General features: G+C 40.7%; 1 protein-coding gene across 1 annotated transcript in view; it reads left to right on the top strand.

Annotated features, from left to right (window-relative positions):
* The window catches only part of wscd1b (WSC domain containing 1b), a 22,283-nt gene extending 6,408 nt beyond the window's left edge, over positions 1–15,875 (top strand). The window contains exons 2-8 of the mRNA XM_046039746.1: positions 2,542–2,656; positions 3,892–4,076; positions 5,947–6,068; positions 6,685–6,868; positions 7,411–7,575; positions 7,683–7,883; positions 14,932–15,875. Coding sequence (XP_045895702.1) covers positions 2,542–2,656; positions 3,892–4,076; positions 5,947–6,068; positions 6,685–6,868; positions 7,411–7,575; positions 7,683–7,883; positions 14,932–15,284 — 1,325 coding nt within the window. The 3' untranslated portion in view covers positions 15,285–15,875. The remainder of the gene's footprint in view (positions 1–2,541; positions 2,657–3,891; positions 4,077–5,946; positions 6,069–6,684; positions 6,869–7,410; positions 7,576–7,682; positions 7,884–14,931) is intronic.
* Positions 15,876–17,290: the final 1,415 nt, after the last annotated feature.

Here is a 17,290-nt window from a genome sequence, read left to right as displayed (position 1 = left end):
GGTCTTATATAGACAGGTGTGTGGCTTTCCTAATCAAGTCCAATCAGTATAATCAAACACAGCTGGACTCAAATGAAGGTGTAGAACCATCTCAAGGATGATCAGAAGAAATAGACAGCACCTGAGTTAAATATGAGTGTCACGGAAAAGGGTCTGAATACTTATGACCATGTGATATTTCAGTTTTTCTTTTTTAATAAATTTGCAAAAATTTCTACATTTCTGTTTTTTTCTGTCAAGATGGGGTGCTGAGTGTACATTACTGAGAAATAAAATGAACTTTTTTGATTTTTGGAAAATGGCTGCAATGAAACAAAGAGTGAAAAATTTAAAGGGGTCTGAATACTTTCCGTACCCACTGTATATATATATCCCCAACATCTGATACCAAACTTGGTTAAATGTCTATCTGCTAATGTGCTGAGACGATCCCCACTGACCACAACTTATTAGGTCAGTCTACCATGTCCTGAGACCCTTTGCTGCAGATATCATAGACGCAGCAGCAGGACTGTGAACCCTCTTTAGCCCACTTTAACGGACACACACAGTGCACATGCTACCCATAGCAGTGGCACATGCACTAAAACTTGGCCACCCTGTCATTAGCCTTGTCCATCCAATCCTGTGGGGAAGAATCAGCTCCAGCACAGCCATCTGTCTTAGTGTTTAAGAAAGCGACACGGTGTCAGGCCTAAGTGCAGTCATTTCTATCATGTCTGGGAATTTGGGCTGCTTCCTTCCATTAACCCTCAGCTGCAGCTGCCTGGGGCATCTCCTTCACTTTGATTATAGAATGACCTGCCCTGCTGGGTAGGTGAGTGGGATAGTAGGGTAGGGGGGAACCCACCTTGGGTGATGCCTCTTGAGATGCTTCCTGCCACAGACTTTGGCAGCCCGAGTCTCTTAGTGCTTTCAGGCAGCAGCTGCTGGTGTTCTCCAGTGTTTGTCTCCTGAGGCACAGGCAGCTGGTGACTCAGCCTCGCCCCAGCACAACAGGCTGGACGGGCTTCAGAGGACATCACAGACTGATTGAATCACAAATTCGATATGGTGATGCTTGGCCTGCCAGAGATTTCATGGTCCATTGCTTGCCTCCATCTTGTCTGTGCACCTTGCTGCCACATCTCTTCAATCCTGGTAGCTTGTATCTCCTCCAACACTCTTTAAATCCTCTTTTTGAGTAGTTGGCATTCCGTCTTTTTTATGTTGGTAGTAAACATAACGCAAGCTGAATCCAGTGTCCTTGAAACCTTTAAAACATCTATGAATACAAATTCATACTAGGGTTTGTGAAATAAATCTAAGCCAACATTGCGGATTTATATGTATGCACTACATGCACCTCAAGATAGACTTGATCTTCCCGTTCACAACATACAGTTCTTGAAGAAACCTCTAGCATAAACCTGTAGAAACATCTAGCATATAATCTAAAAATACAGTCTCAGACCCATGGAGGCAAGATGTAAATTAAGTCTGCACACAAAAGAAATGCATATGCTACCCTCCCCACACAGACTGGTATTTATAAAGAAAACATTTATGTGTCAGCTGAGTAGAGTTTGATGTAGCTGTGTGGCAAAGACTAGGATAACATCAAAGACTGAATTTAGGTGATATTTTATATGAAGCCTTAATCTTATCAGCCCATCATAATAGTCTGTCGTAGCCTGTTATGTGTAACATACTTCTTTCTCCAGGGGTGATTTCAGTGTAAGTAAACAGGTTCACAGTAATGTAGAAATGGGAATCATCTCTATTGGATGACAAATTAGGCCTCACCATAATATAAATTAGTTGGATATTATGGCTCACAATACACGCTGGTGTGTATAATTACTGTGAGTAAGTGATGATGCAAAGGCTTCTTTGGCACTGCCAAAAGATTTTGCCTGTGCCAGACTAAAGACAAAGTAGGTCTGGTTTATGTCCAAATCAACTTAAAGAGGACAGTGTCAGTATCCATTGTCAGTGTGTGTATTATGCTCACGCACATGCATCCAATTTTTGCAAACACAAAATGCATCAGAATAACTCTAATTATTATAGTAGTTTATTCAAAATTTCTTTCCTTTGTGTGTAAATATGCTCAGAATCTAGCTTAAAGACTAAACATGAAAATCGACTTCAAATTGAGGTAATTCATGTTATTGGGCTACAACCGATGATTATTTTCATTAAACTGTCAATTAGTTTGCTTGACGAATCATGTAATCAATAAAGTCCCATTACTGTTTCCCTAGGGGACAAATTCAAATTGCTTTACTTTGTCCAACACACCATCCCAAACGCCCAAATTTAATGTACCATCATATCAAAGAAAGGGAAAGAGGCAGTTCCTCACATGTGACAAACTGAAGATTAACTTATTATCTAAATCTGTTTTTTCGTGACAACAAAACTATTAATTCACAAATGATTTGAGCACAAAATGTTATTGTAACACACATTCCAAATTGTGTCCACTTGCTGAGTGCCCTTTACAGGGATTTTTTATCAATCTGAATTGTTTCTCTCTGGGTTTTTTTACACACGCAGGAACCTACATCGGTTGCTTTCTGCACAATGCCAGTGATCGGGCACTGGGAGGGACCATGCTTTATGACCTGCGCAAAATGACCAGTTCTCTGTGTCAAGACACCTGCTCAGAAAGGTAATGCGTTTGCGACGGGCTCCTGTGAGGGGACCACAGAAGGCCTGCTGTTTGAGTAAATGCTTTGGATCTCAGTCTCCTCCATGAATGCCTCCTGTGTTTGCAGCCAGCGGAAAGCCAGGTGGCTGGGTGACAGTAAAAGATGAGGGGGGTGAGAGAGGGGAGAGTGAAGAGCAGGACAGAAGGCTTGATCTGTTGCAGAAGGAAGGAGGGAGGTGTGTGTGTGTTAGAAAGCTTAATGAGCTGACTACAGCAGTTGGTAAATAAGCCAGAGGTGAGATATTTCCTGGGGGTGAAAATCTCTGATTGGGTCAGTGCAAGCTGAAGTTGCAGCATTCAAATGGCTGTCCAAAGCTGAGAGAGAAAAAAAAATGTGCAGAGACAGGTGGATTTTTCAAAGCAAACTCAAGGAATGACCATCTTGAATAATTCCTTTTAATATCTTACCAGCAAAGAAGCAGCGTAGCCCTGCTGAAACAGAACAGCCGAGGACAGATGGATTCAGTCAGACTGAGAGTTGCTGCTCACATCTAAAGCCCACTGAGCCCTTCCACCACCCCATCCACATGGAAAGCACTCGTGCTCGTTACCTGAGAGAGCCAATTACCGCGATGAGTAAAAAAGTAAAAAGTCAAGGCAATTTATGAGGAAGCTTCAAAGGACATATATGAAAAGGTCACTTTTGATGAGGTCTCTGTCTGTCCCAAAGAGAGAGGATAAAGAGCGAGGATGAGTCACAACAGCCTTGATATGTAAAGAACAGATCAGAGATGACGACAGATCAGCTAGAAAAAGGCATTACACAGTCAGGTGAGTGCGGAAGGAGAAGTGCTGATAAATATCACAGGGGAGAGACTATACTGTAGCTTTACTGCTAAGAAGTCTGAGTTCAATGATAAGTTTGAAATGTTAATGAATGTCCTGTGGGGTGGCTTAGCCTGAGGGCAATAGCTGGGGGTTATGGCTTATGTTTCTGTCTGTCTGTGTCTGTCTGTGTGTGTGTATGGGCTTGTTTTACTATATTTGTACTATAGTCCAAAAACCCGGATTCCACTATACTTGACTTGGTTTTAGGTTTCATGTTAGAATCAGATTAATGTTAGGGTAAGGGTTATGCATGTAGTTGTGGTGTTTAAGGGTCTGGGGAATGTATTTGAAGATTGTGACACATGGCTCTGTGTGTGTGTGTGTGTGTGTGTGTGTGTGTGTGTGTGTGTGTGTGTGTGTGTGGCTAGTGGGTACCAGTTTGCAGGTCTGGAGTATGGTGCTGAATGCCACTGTGGGAACCGAATCAGTAGCCCACGGGCTCCTGAGGAGGATTGTAGTCTGGTGTGTCGGGGTGAGAGGGGGGCTCCCTGTGGCGGTGTGGGCCGACTCTCCATTTACAAGGTGGAGGAGCAGCTGCCAGGTCACAGAAAATGTGAGTCAACTTCCCTCAGGGAGGACATAGGACTGTTTGCTATTTCTTCTCTGCATGAGTTGCTCTGTGGGTGACTTCACAGACGAGTGAAGAAATAACTTCAAAACTTAAATAGATAAAATCAGTCTACAGAATGCGATGTCAGAAAAAAACTGTGCAGTCCTCACACGATGATGAGTCTGGCTAAAACCAATGTTGAATTAATCTCTAATCCTCCTTGTAAACCCTCATATATTGTGTCCCTCTGAGCTCTATTGTTGTCCAAAAACCATTAAACACATATCTATGAGCCACACTGTTGCAATGACTGACATTGTCCTTCATTACCATGAACATGAGCATTCTAGTTTATCCCACATACACCATCCTGCTGCCAGAATAACTCACTAGAGCAGGGGTTACCAAACGTTTTTAAACCACGACATCCCTTTATACTGATTGTTTTTCTCCTTGTTATAGCCTATTTAGTTATGATTAGTTAAGATTTTTTTTCCTGTGATAACACATTCTATAGACATTTTTTAAAAGAAACAACACATACAGACAATGTTTTCAGTTTGATGTAAAATGCTAAATATATGACCGGAAGAAAATGAAATAATATTAGCAAACAGAACACACTGAACAAGTATGCTAGTTTGTTGAGTAAATTTCTATGTTCTGTTGTGGGACAGCTAACTTCTCCTCTCCACATAAAAACTGTAAGCAAAGTGGTCATCACTGTACGGTTTAGTTTTTGTCTCAGACTGTCATGACGACTGAGTTAAAGAAATAAATCTTTCTATCACTGCTTTAATAGTTGTTATATCTGTCTGATGTGGACGTGAAAAACTAGTGTCGGAAAGCGTCTTGCATTGCTACGACAACCACCAACCGTAACCTGCGATCACAAGTCCAGACTGTGCTATTACTGCATAATATAACATGGTGACTTGAAAGTTTATTCTTCTGTTTAGATACAGGGAAATGGAATATACATAATATAAATATGTTCCCATTTCTTTACTGTACATTTTGATACCCTTGGTCTGTCAAAACACCCCAGAGTGCTGCAGCGCCCACTGCACTAGGGCATTAAATTTATCTGTGGCTGAAAATATCATGATTTAGGCTGATTAAACAGGTGCATTTTTGCATAAAATCACGCTTGATTGATGCCATTTGTTAAAGAATATTCTCTGAGGCGGCAACTGTGGAGTTTATAGAGAGTGTATACACATTGTCTGCTTGCACAGGCCATGTCACAGATAGTTTGTGAGGCACCATGATGATTTGAGCTGTACATTTCATTTAAAAGAACAAGATATATAAGGAACATGTCAGTATAACCCTTGTGACTTCACAGTTGTCACAGAATTGTGTATTGTTGTGTATTTATAATCCAAACCACTTCATAAAAATCCAACAGACTGATTATACATGAACATTTCTCTTACAAAAACTGTTGTCTGTTCTTTGAGGATATGCACCACATTACTGTTTCTGGCAAGGTCAAATATATTATGTAAGAAGTTATATCATATACAGTATTAATATTCATGATTGGAAGGTTCGGTGTCTCCGGAGATTTGCAGCTGAATTGTGAATATATTACACACCAGAATTCAGTTAAGTATAGGAATGTAATTAGGGCAGAAATAATTTGGATTTATTGGTAATTTAAATTCAGCCTGATGTCGAATAACTTTTTTATTTTAAATCCGATAGTTTATTTCAGAATAAACCCTTTATTTGCCCTTTTCAGTGAATAAATGAAAATACTATGTAATGCTGGTTAATGCAGTTAGCAATCCCAATCCTACCAAATCCATTTTTGTTATCCAGCCACTAGCGAGCAACTATTTTTGCATGTGTATTTTTCCTTTTCCAGTCAGAAACATTCACTACCGAGGTTGCTTCAAGCTGCAGAAGAGCACTATCAGCACCTTCCCCATCAACTCCTTTCAGCCCAACCTAACCACACAGTCCTGCATCGAGACCTGCACAGATAAGGTTTGTATTATTTCTCTGAAATTACAGACCTGATTATCAATTTATTGCACATAGCTCTCTGTATGCTACCAGCGGCTCTCCACTTCCAGGAGAGGAAAATCCATAGCTCAGAGAGATGTCTCCACTCCCATGAGTTCACATGTGGGAGCACAGAGCTCCCTGGATTTTGCTGAATATTTAAGGTTTAATGTGCATCTAATGAGGAGTAGATAGTCTGGATCCTGCACCAAGATCTTACTGGGTGCAGCTGTGTCTCGTCTGAAAACAGAAATGCCTGGTAGAAATATTGCACATCATTTGGCGGTGACTACATTGTAATTTATTCAGACAATGCGGTCTGTGTGCATGTATGTGTGGTTATGCATAACTTAACTAAAAAGTTTCACTGCGGTGTCTGTACTCATGCTTTGACATTGAGCATTTTGACCTCCTGCTACTGGAAAAGTGAGAAAAGATAATGACCAAAAGTGAAGCGTGGAGTGTAGATGTGATACACACTTTCCTACTGAAATGAGCTAACACATCACCCTTGGGTAGAACGTAAGTCTTTCGTAAAGAAAAGAAGTAAGATGAGTCATAGAAAAACACGTGGAACATTTGTGCTTTTGGTTTGTAGGAGCTCCCGTTGGCCGTGATCAAGAAGGCCCACTGTTTCTGTACGTGGACATCCTCTCTTTTCAGTCTCAGCCAGCAGACTGACAACCAGCAGTGTGTGGGGAACGCTGGTCTGAACCACACCAACACCTCCACATCACCCACTGAGCATGACCACTACCAGGTGTATCACACACCTGTGCTTGGTGAGATATTTGTTAGACAGATACAACCCTGTGTCAATCATATATGCATGTGACAGGGTCTTGTTTAAAACTCCAATCATGTAAAGCCTCATTCTGATTGGTTCTACTGAGGGAGATGGGACATTGCAATAATCACCAGACCGTGTCTGTATTTTAATCCCATCCTATTCTGCCATGTCAGTAATTTTTACGGATCACACACAGCAGTTAGAGTTCCAGCCTGTCTGTCCTCCTGTAAAATGGCCTGTAAAAATAACCTCTGATAAAACTAGCCTACTCCCTGACACTGCCCATGAATATTGTGTCGTTTCCTTGGGAAAGAACACTTGATTGAGGAAGGAATTGCTCTTGAAAGCAGTGTTCATTCCAAACTTAGATCAGACCCAAAATCATATATTTTCACTCATCCCGATTTGTCACATATGACTTGTTCTGTGTTACTTTTGTTCTCTCTGCATTTTCCCCTTCTGATATATTCTGATGTGCTGCATTTCTGCTTCATTTAAAAACTAAGACTGATGACAAAAACTCTGTCCTTCTAGACTCCAGGTGCAAAGAGAGGATGTTTCTGCCTCAGAGGTCCAGCTCCCTGGTGGCACTTTCTAGTTTTCCCGGCGCAGGCAACACCTGGGTACGGCACCTGATTGAGCTCGTGACCGGCTACTACACTGGCAGCTTCTATTTCGACGGCACGCTGTACAACAGAGGTGGGGGAGGGCGCCACACAAACGTTCAGATGGGTGTTAGAGTGAGTGCTTGGTGAAAGATTGCCTTGCAGCTGACCATTATTCATTCATTTATTCATTGGCACCAGGTTTCAAAGGAGAGAAGGACTACTGGAAGAGTGGCCGCAGCATCTGCGTAAAGACCCACGAGAGCGGTCAGAAAGAAATTGAGATGTTCGATTCTGCCATCCTGCTGATTCGAAACCCTTACCGCTCCCTCATGGCTGAATTCAACCGCAAGTGTGCCGGACATTTAGGCCACGCCACAGATGTACAGTGGCAAAGCAAAGGTAATACAATCCAATCCATAAAGAGATAATGAGTTGAGTGCTTTATTGCTCTGCTGAAAGATGCTGCAGTTACTGCTGCATAAAGTCCTGCTGTTGATGTTAAGTAACAGTAGACCAGAGGGCATTCTGTGATGAGACTGTGAGTACATCATGAAGGAGGTAAGTTGTCATATTTACAGTGAAGACTGCACTCTTGAGTATTACAGATTTTATCACATGGTAACATAAAGTACATTTGCTCTCTGAAAGCTTTTCTATTGAGTAGCAATGCAAAAAGGCAGTATTCATGAAAAGCAGCAACTGAGAATTGTCACATTTGTGAGTATTAAAATCCCACTTGAATGGCACTTGAACAATCCATTCACTCCCACACAGAAAATCCTTCATCTTTCTCACGTTGTTCTGTAAAGTCATGTACAGACAAAAACCACTGTGGTGCCATCTGTAACCACAACAAATACAGAATGTTTAAAGGGTTCTTCACCCTAATCACAACAACACACGTTTCTCATTTACTGTACCTCTGGTGGTGGTTCGTCCAGGTTTTGAGAAAATACAGTGGAAGTGATGTCTCAAAGAAATTTCCAAATAAAAACCAGTAAATGACATCAGCTTTTCATTTTTTACTTTCCACTAACATACATGCAAAATATGTTAATGTTTTAATTTACAGTTGTTAACTGACATATTTTTTAAGTTTAGATCACCACTTTATTTCCATTATTGACTTGAAATTATGTGTTATTAGGTAATTACAATGATAGAACTTGTGGATAGGAACCCAGAGTCCTAAATCAGTAGTGTTCAGGGCCCTGTTTCGGAAAGCAGAGTTCGTAAAAATTCTGAGTATGTCGAGCCAGAGATGAGGGAAACTCTGGGTTTTCTGTTCCAGAGACCGAAATCAGACAAACCCTAAATCAGTAACTCTGGATGATGCTGTGAAGCTAACCCTCCCCGCCTTTATGATCAACTTGTCATTGAAATGGACAGACAGCAATCTCTGGTCATTGGGATTCATCCTCAGATTAAAAGCTATAGGCTGCACTGTCCTTTTGACGCTGTCAGGTTATTAACCGTTACTTACCACTTACTGTGGGCTACAACTGCAGTAGTCACTGTTTAAATCAAACTTATCTGTAGGTCCATGAAGCTGTAACTGATCAATGAACAATCAACTGTCAAATTGTGATAAGTCGCACTGAGCTAAAACAAATATGAGAAACAAAAATGAGATTTTGAAAGTATTTTGACTACAAAATGAGCAAGATTTTTCTTTATGTAAAATAGAATTCTGAATTTCAGTCTGTACCTATAGACAATTATTATTAATTATTATAGACACATTAATAGCTTACTGGGTCTGACATTTACAAATTACAAAATTGTGTCTGGTCTGTTTGATCCATATTTTCATCTTCAGTTATTGCCACCTGCACTTTGTCCCGTCAGATTACAGCTGAGTAAATATAGCCTTCATATTTAAAATGCAATGGGCTATAAGAGAATTCCTGCACTTTATCATTCATTTGGGAAATTCCAGTCTGGTAAATGATGGATGAGCTGGACTGAATAAAATGTATTGATAAGGATAAGCTCAGCGATAATCTTAGAGCTTGTTGAGCCTGCTTTCTAAAACAAGGTCCTGGAGTCCTGGAATAAAAGTTAAAGCAAAGCAGTAAGTTGCAGGAAACAAGCCTCATTTTCCCATTATTTCTAATGGAGCCAGACTTCTTTTTGCAACCAGAAGAGTCGCCCCCTGCTGGATTTTCAATAGAATGCAGGTTTCAGGGACTTCCGCATCGGCTTCATATTGTAGACCGGAAGCTTCCCGCTTGGCGTTGTACTATGAACAAGAGTGGGGTGTTGTGAACGATGAATGGTAAATAAAGTTTATCCCATCAGTTGACAATTTATTACTTTATATTTCAATTCACCTTAAATTTAACCACTCTGCATTTCAATTCACACGCATTTTCATCACCTCCTTTTTATTATCAACTTTTTGTTAATTTAGCCCTTGAGGCTACCTGCTTTAAATGATGAATGCCAATTTTGGGTTGTAAATGTTGATTGATGAATAAAAATGGTTATGTTTTAATGCTATCACTACTGTTTTAATTCAATCGACTTAAAATTAATCAAATCACTTGAATATTTATCACACTATTTTTCATTTCACATCCATTTTCATCACCTCCTTTTTTATCAATTAATATTTATTACTTTCCCCCCTCATAATGTATCACACACATAATCATGTAGCTAAACATGTTTACTGTTCACCTGACTTTGGTAAATGTATAAAGGTATATAATTGATAGGTAGGCTAGTTCCAGTTGTAGTACGAATTACCAATTTTTGTGAAATCCATAAAATCTCTCGACTTGAACGAAATGATTTCACGTGAGCTTGTAACGTAACGTGGGCTAATCTAACTACCAAAGCTAACACAAACTTAGAAAACTGTGGGGAACCAGGCACAGCACAGCACATTTAAACGGAGATGACCAGGACGAACCGCATCCTAAAGCACGACCCTAGGTAGTTGTAATCCTGTCAACTAATGTGAGGGAATGTTGCTCCCACCACCTGCTGGTGGAGCTAGTAAACTGACTCTCATTTCTTTTAAAGAGGTGGTATCATGCTCATTTTCAGGTTCAAAATCTTATTTAGGGGTTTATATGGTTTAATTTTCACCATATTAACACCATATTTTTCTCATACTGCACATTGCTGCAGCTCCTCCTTTCACCCTGTGTTGTACGCTCCGCTCTTGAGCTACAGAGTGATGCATCTTACTTGTACAAAATCTTTGTTGGGAGTTGCACATGCGCAGTTCCCAGGTAAGGACTACTAGCCAATCAGAAGCAGAGAAGGACGGGTCGTAAGGAACAAGGTAGTGTGATCCAAATCAAGGACGCTTCAGACTGCGACCGTAACCTAGCAGATGGTCCATAACCACACAACATCATTGTTCCGCATCTTACCATACACCACTACAAAAATTTCTATTTTTTAAAAACACTATTTCCACTCAATTTTACATAAAAATTGGCCAAACAATTTGAACGTTTGCTCAGTAGCTTTCACATCAGGTGTAACATTGGCATTATAGCTATAACTTTAGCTGTGTTAGCCAATGTTTACAACAACTCCGCACTTGAACAGTCTGAGAAGTTACATTACCGTGTTTATATTAAATACAATTCACAGTAAAGCATACTTACAGTTTGTGATTGTGAATTTCCAGGCCCAAACAGAGTTGGAGTTGCATCGTCTTTTAGGACTAAACGTTGAACTGTTGCCGGTGTTCTGATGATCTATGCTGCCTTGCCGAAAAATACTACCATAGCGGTCCTGCTCCGTTTTCCATTGCAGATAGTACCCAGAGATAGTACATAGCTTGTCGTCATAGCGACGCCACACACAACTGCCACGACTTAACACAGCTTTCTCTTTTTTAAGTGAAAATGAATGTAAAGACAGATGTGTTTTCCTCTGCCATTGTTGCTGCAGCGGTCTGTGTGACGGCGGGAGCAGAGGGCTCTGTGAGCGGGCGGCTGGCCGGCCTCACACGCTCCTCCCGCCGGTTGGCGCAGGCTTCCCCCACAGCCACTTGCAGAGCTCCTCAACTCCGAAAATATTCGAGCACATTTTTGTTCAGCCATCACATCGTACTGTCAATATTCGAAATCTAAACTTCTCAGAAGTGGATTTAGTGATGAAATTCCATACAAAAACTGTAAAATATAAAACTTTCTGTTGCTGTTGCGTGCGCCAGACCTCTGTCTGGGGGCACACAATGATGATGCAGTGAATAGTGAATATTCTCTCTGACCAATCAGCAGTCTGTTGTGTTTTCACGTTACATTTTAGTATCCCTCAGCTCGCTTGGAACCTCGACGGAGGTGAGGTGATACAAAAAAAAGTACCTGGAAGCGGGTACAGGTGCAACATTTCTACAATGGAAAACCAAACAAAGGCGAGTCGAGAGGGCCTCTGCACAGACTAGCTTGGTTTGAGGGCGTGCCTGACCCCGCTAGCCGTTTGGCAAGCTTTATGACGCGTTTTCATTGTGACGTCACAAGTAAAGGAAGTGAAGGGCTGGACTACAAACGAGCTGTTTTCAAGCAGTTCAGAGCAGAGTTTTCTGCGGGAGATGGGAACTCCCTTTGGGCTGGACTTTGGGCTTTTTCACTTTGCAAACCTGTTACATGCACAAAAAAGAGAGATTACACAATAAAGGAGAGGGGAAAAGCCAAAAATATCACCTCTTTAACAGATTTCCGCTGTAGACACGGGAAAATACCACAAATGTGTTAAAGGGAAGTCACAAATGTAACGTGGCTCACATACTGACAGGAAGTGTCAATTTCACATGTACAAATCACTCTGTATTTCTGTAGATGTGATTTTACACAATGCAAACGTAAATATACATATTTGTGGACAGTGAAATGTTTTTGAATCATAGTAAACATTTGTTGATTGTCTTCTGTGGACTAAAAATAAGTCCAATAAAAATGTCCAAATGGACCTGTCTTGGAGAGGCAAACCTTTTCATGTCTACCAGAATTCTTTGTGGAAATACAACAAAGGTGTGCTGAATAAACTGATATAATAAAGAAGCTCCAAGCAGCAGTATCCACTACGGCCTTTACTACCCCTACTGATCCCCTTCCTCACTTTACTTTGTATTAACATTACAGTCGGTCAGTCAGTCAGTGTGGCACAGTATGAATTCCTCTGTGATTTCTCTGTTGCCAAAAGCAGGCAAGGAACATTTGAGATTTCCATCCACTAAGTCTGTTAAATAATTATAAAGTATTTGCAAAGATTCTTGCAATACATCTTTAAAGAGTGGTTTCATTTTTAAATCTTACATCCACATTTGGCTTTGGTACAATATGTATATAGTAGGTTAAGGCAATTTATTGGGTTTTAATTACTGCACCAACAAAATATTATCACCTCCTTTCAACTGTTTAGATCTTTTAGAGAGGGTTGTCCCGCATCTCCACTCAGATTTACTTGATTCACATGAAGCAGCATGAGCTATTAAAGATACATTTTGGCAATTGCTTTGGCAATATTCTTTATTTTAATTAACTGAAAATGCAGTATAATTTAAAAGATGCCAACTTCTTTCAGTATACACTGTAAAACGTTCAACTAAATGGTTGTATTGCTAAGGGCACCGTGCTTAGCCATAAAGATACTACTGAGAAACCGCTATACACTTTTTACATCTGTTGCATAAATATACGATCACAGTGGAAAAGAGACGCAGGAGTTTCGTTAAGCACAGACCAGGAAAACATATTGCAGCATTCATCTTATTTATCAAATTGTGTTAGGTATGAAGTTCAGTTGATGATTGTATTCAGGTAATATACTATAATATTTTGTTGGCCGTTCTATATGAGATGAAGATTGGTTCTGATGTAAAGGATATTACTCTTCACCCTATGATTAAGCTTCATCAGAGTTGGAAAAAAAAATCACATCCCAGTCTGTTAGCAGCTGGCCCCGCAACCGATCTCTCCAAGAGCCATTAACCAGCATATCATGTGATGTTGTATCCTTCAGTTCCTTCAGCTCAATGTCTCTCTCTGCCCTTATTGATACAGTTAACCATATCAGGTCATCTACTTGCCTCTTGGATGTGGTCCCCTCCAGATTACTGAAGGAGACTATGCACACTGTTGGCCCTTTCATCTTGACTGTTAAAAATAGCTCCCTGACCTCCGCCTCCGTTTCCGCTTGTTTTAAAACTGCTCTGGTTGAAGCTTTCTGGAAAAAAAAATAATTTAGACCCCTCCATTTTGAATTATTCAAAATGGAGGGGTCTAAATTATTTGAAACAGACCCGTTTCAAACTTATAATTTTATCTAAAGTCCAAGAAAAAGCTGCATTCAAACAATTAGTGGCATTAGTGGCAATTATGTATTTATTTATTATATTTGACAACAAAATATTCAAAATATTTCAGTCTGCTCTTGTGTAATGACCTTCTGTTGACTGAAGATGCTGGTGAGGGCTCCATTCTAGTTCTTTTGGATGTCAGCGCATCGTTCGACACAGTCTGTGTTCTCTGGTTCAGGTCTTACCTCTCTAACAGATGTTTCACTGTGGCAGGCTCAGTTTCATTCCCCACAAACTTGCTCTATGGCATCCCTCAGGGTTCATTCCTGGGTACCATTCTATTCTCCATTGATATGCTCCCCCTCAGTAATATTATCTGCAAATAAATTGTACAATTCCACTTATGCCAATGACACACAGCTCTATATCAGAGCCGGTGAGCAGTCAGCCCTTCACAAATCTGATGTCATTGTACTCAGTACCCCAGCAAATAGAAATCATATCATGTTATGAAATCATGAAATCATATCAAAGTTAGGTGAACTAGCAACTTAAGCTAAATCCTCAGCCAGAAATGTTGGGGTAGTTTTTGACCAAGACTTGTGCTTTGAACCCCATGTAGAGAAATGTGTCTAGTTATGTGGTCCTAGGGTTTGGTCTAGGCTAAAAACCAAAGGAGACAGGGCCTCTGTTGTTTGTCCTCCTACACTCTGGAACAATCTACCAGAGGAGCTCAGGCTAGCAGATAGTCTGTTCCTGGTTTAAACTTACTTCTTAAGACAAACTTCTACACAAAGCTTTCAATGTGTGATTCATAATTAGTTTCCTTTAGTTGTATATTGACTTGGTCATGTTTTATTTATTGATTGTAAACCACTGTGTGAGGCGTATTTTATTTCCCCTTTATTTATATACTATTGCCTTGTTTATGTTTAAGATAATCATTGTTGTAAGCCACTGTGTGATGAAAATTTTTTACAACTTGTTTTTTGTTAACATTGATTGTTGTAAAGCACTTTGTTTCCTGTATTGAAAAGTTCTGTACAAAGAATTATTATTATTATTATTATTATTATTTAACAATTAGTATAAGACCTAGGCATGATATTGACAATCACATGATGCTTGATGGAACTCACTGTCCTCTAAATCATCCTTAACTCTACTTTCTTGCACCTGCAGATTGGCCAGAATTTGTCTCCAGCTACGCCCCCTGGTGGGCGTCCCACGCTCTGGGCTGGCTGAAGTTTGGACGCCGCCTGCTGGTGGTCCATTATGAGGAGCTGCAGAGGGCTCTTCTCCCTCAGCTCCGTCTCATCACGGCCTTTCTAAATGTCACTATGACTGAGGAGAGGCTGCTTTGTGCACAGAGCAACCAGGACGGGCATTTCAAACGCTCGGGGGCCCAGCAGCCCTCCTTTGACCCATTTACTCCTGACATGAGACAGATGATTGACCCCTTCATTCAAACCGTTGACCAGGCACTGCAGAGCAGGAACTTCAGCAGACTTCCTAAAGAATACCTCCCCAGATGATGATGTGAAAAGGTCATACATATAGCCCTGAGAATGACTGGTCCAGCAGGGATTTACGAGAGAGAAGTTCTTCACCGAGTGCTCTGTGAGGAGCAGACACACACTGGCTGATGTAAGTGGTCCACCTGACTGCTTGAAGGGTCATGGAAACACACTGGAGGTCGCTGGGGAAAATATGACAATTCGTTGTGAAATCCAATGATGAACAGCAATGAAAGCCTCGGGGCAGGGACTGCTTCTATGAGAGCCGCAAACATGACAAATACTCAGAGAGGATTTGACATGATTTGTTGGCCTGCAGAGTTGGGATTATCTTGCAAAGTGCCCGACTGCACAAATATGAGTGTAAATCCAGGATGGGCTCAATTTGGTTGAAGAGGGTTTTCCACGGCTCTTTATAATTTCACTTTAATACATACATTGTGTTTTTAGCACCCATATTAATAAAAACGACCAGTCATACACAGATGACATCCACAGCATTAGCATTACCCAGATTGTACTGGATTTCTGTGGGAATCCGCTGGTTGCTACAGGTGTGCAATCATGATAGAGAAAAGCCTCAAAGCTGCCACATGTGGCTGTACGAAGTCTCCATGCAACTAGTTTGACTTTACTTGAAATATGTTTCGTGCTTTATGCTTTGAACTGTAAATGAAATCCAGCTGTTTCTATGAGTACTGTATTTCATTAAATGCATTCAGTTGCTTACACTTGCATTACTTGAAATGTTTTTCACTTTAATGGACCAAGGAGAGGCACTATAGTACTTTGTGTACAGTGTTCAATCTGTTACCACAAACGGAGGCTAAAAGCAATCAGTCAGTGGTCACTGTACAGATCTGAGCAAAAAAACTCTTCTTACAGATGCTGAAGATGTGCTACTCCACCACTTTAATCATTTATATATGGACTGAAAGAAAGTGACACCTGGTGGATGAACTGCAGACACTGCAGTGAAACAAGCTTTAATATTTAAGATTGAGACGTGCACACCTTGATCTGACTGTAGTTTGGAGAAAAAAATGATGACATGAAGATAAAAAATGTTGTGACCAGATTTTAGTATTGACATTTGAAAAGCTAGATCAAAAATCTAGAAATAACCTTACATTATTTAGGAGTCTGCGGCATATGGGAACACAGAGATGTCTGTCACTGTATGAGGAGAGACACAATGTCAATAACACTTGAACTCAGAGCAGTAGTCTTTTCCTTTGGTGAGAGTGTGTTATTGTATATTATTTTATTACAAATATAAAGGACACTTTAACATAGTAACTTCCAAGAAAACATCATGAACTATGGTCTTAAAATGTACCATGCAGGTAAATTCATAGCTCTCTGACACTGTGTCAACTAAACTGAACATTAAAAGTTTCATAAAAAGTAGGCCTCATTCCAGGGCTGTGATACTGGGCTGCACAGCTTTCATGATTTTGTGTCTAGCCACTGTCACAGGGACAAGGCAAGATTCCAGCTTGATGTCCTTCCTGGGCACAGTACAAGTACAAAGATTGAATGTCAAACCAAAATCCAATCCACAGAAGCAGTCTCAATCCCCGGATTTATGAGCTGGTTCACGGCCCTGCTGGGAACTACATCCTCATAAACACCCATCTATACAGCTGCAGCATTGTGTGCCTCAGGTATGCATGCTCTTCTCTCCTGGACCTCCTCCTTGCATACCTGCCAGAAACACCTGAAACAGAGTTTGAATGCAAACAATGAGAATCGGAGGCAGTGTTTTAATCTGTACGTCCAGCCATTTCTAGTGGAGATGATTTTGCAAAGCAAAAGTTCAAGTATCCAAATAAAAATCAGGTTGAATAAGAGGGTGGACACAGTGCTGTGGGCTCTTCTGGCTGACAGGGTAACATGATTGTGATCAGTGGACCTGACTGTGATGAGCAGTTTCATGTAGGGGGCAACATCACCGTAAGGCGCTTTATCTCCTCAAATACTCTGCCCATACAGCAACACCACAAACTACAGACTCAGAAACT

Source organism: Micropterus dolomieu, linkage group LG23, assembly GCF_021292245.1.
Source record: "Micropterus dolomieu isolate WLL.071019.BEF.003 ecotype Adirondacks linkage group LG23, ASM2129224v1, whole genome shotgun sequence".
Lineage (NCBI taxonomy): Eukaryota > Metazoa > Chordata > Actinopteri > Centrarchiformes > Centrarchidae > Micropterus > Micropterus dolomieu.
The sequence above is the reverse complement of the archived record's forward strand: the minus strand, read 5'-3'. Positions and strand labels throughout refer to the sequence as shown.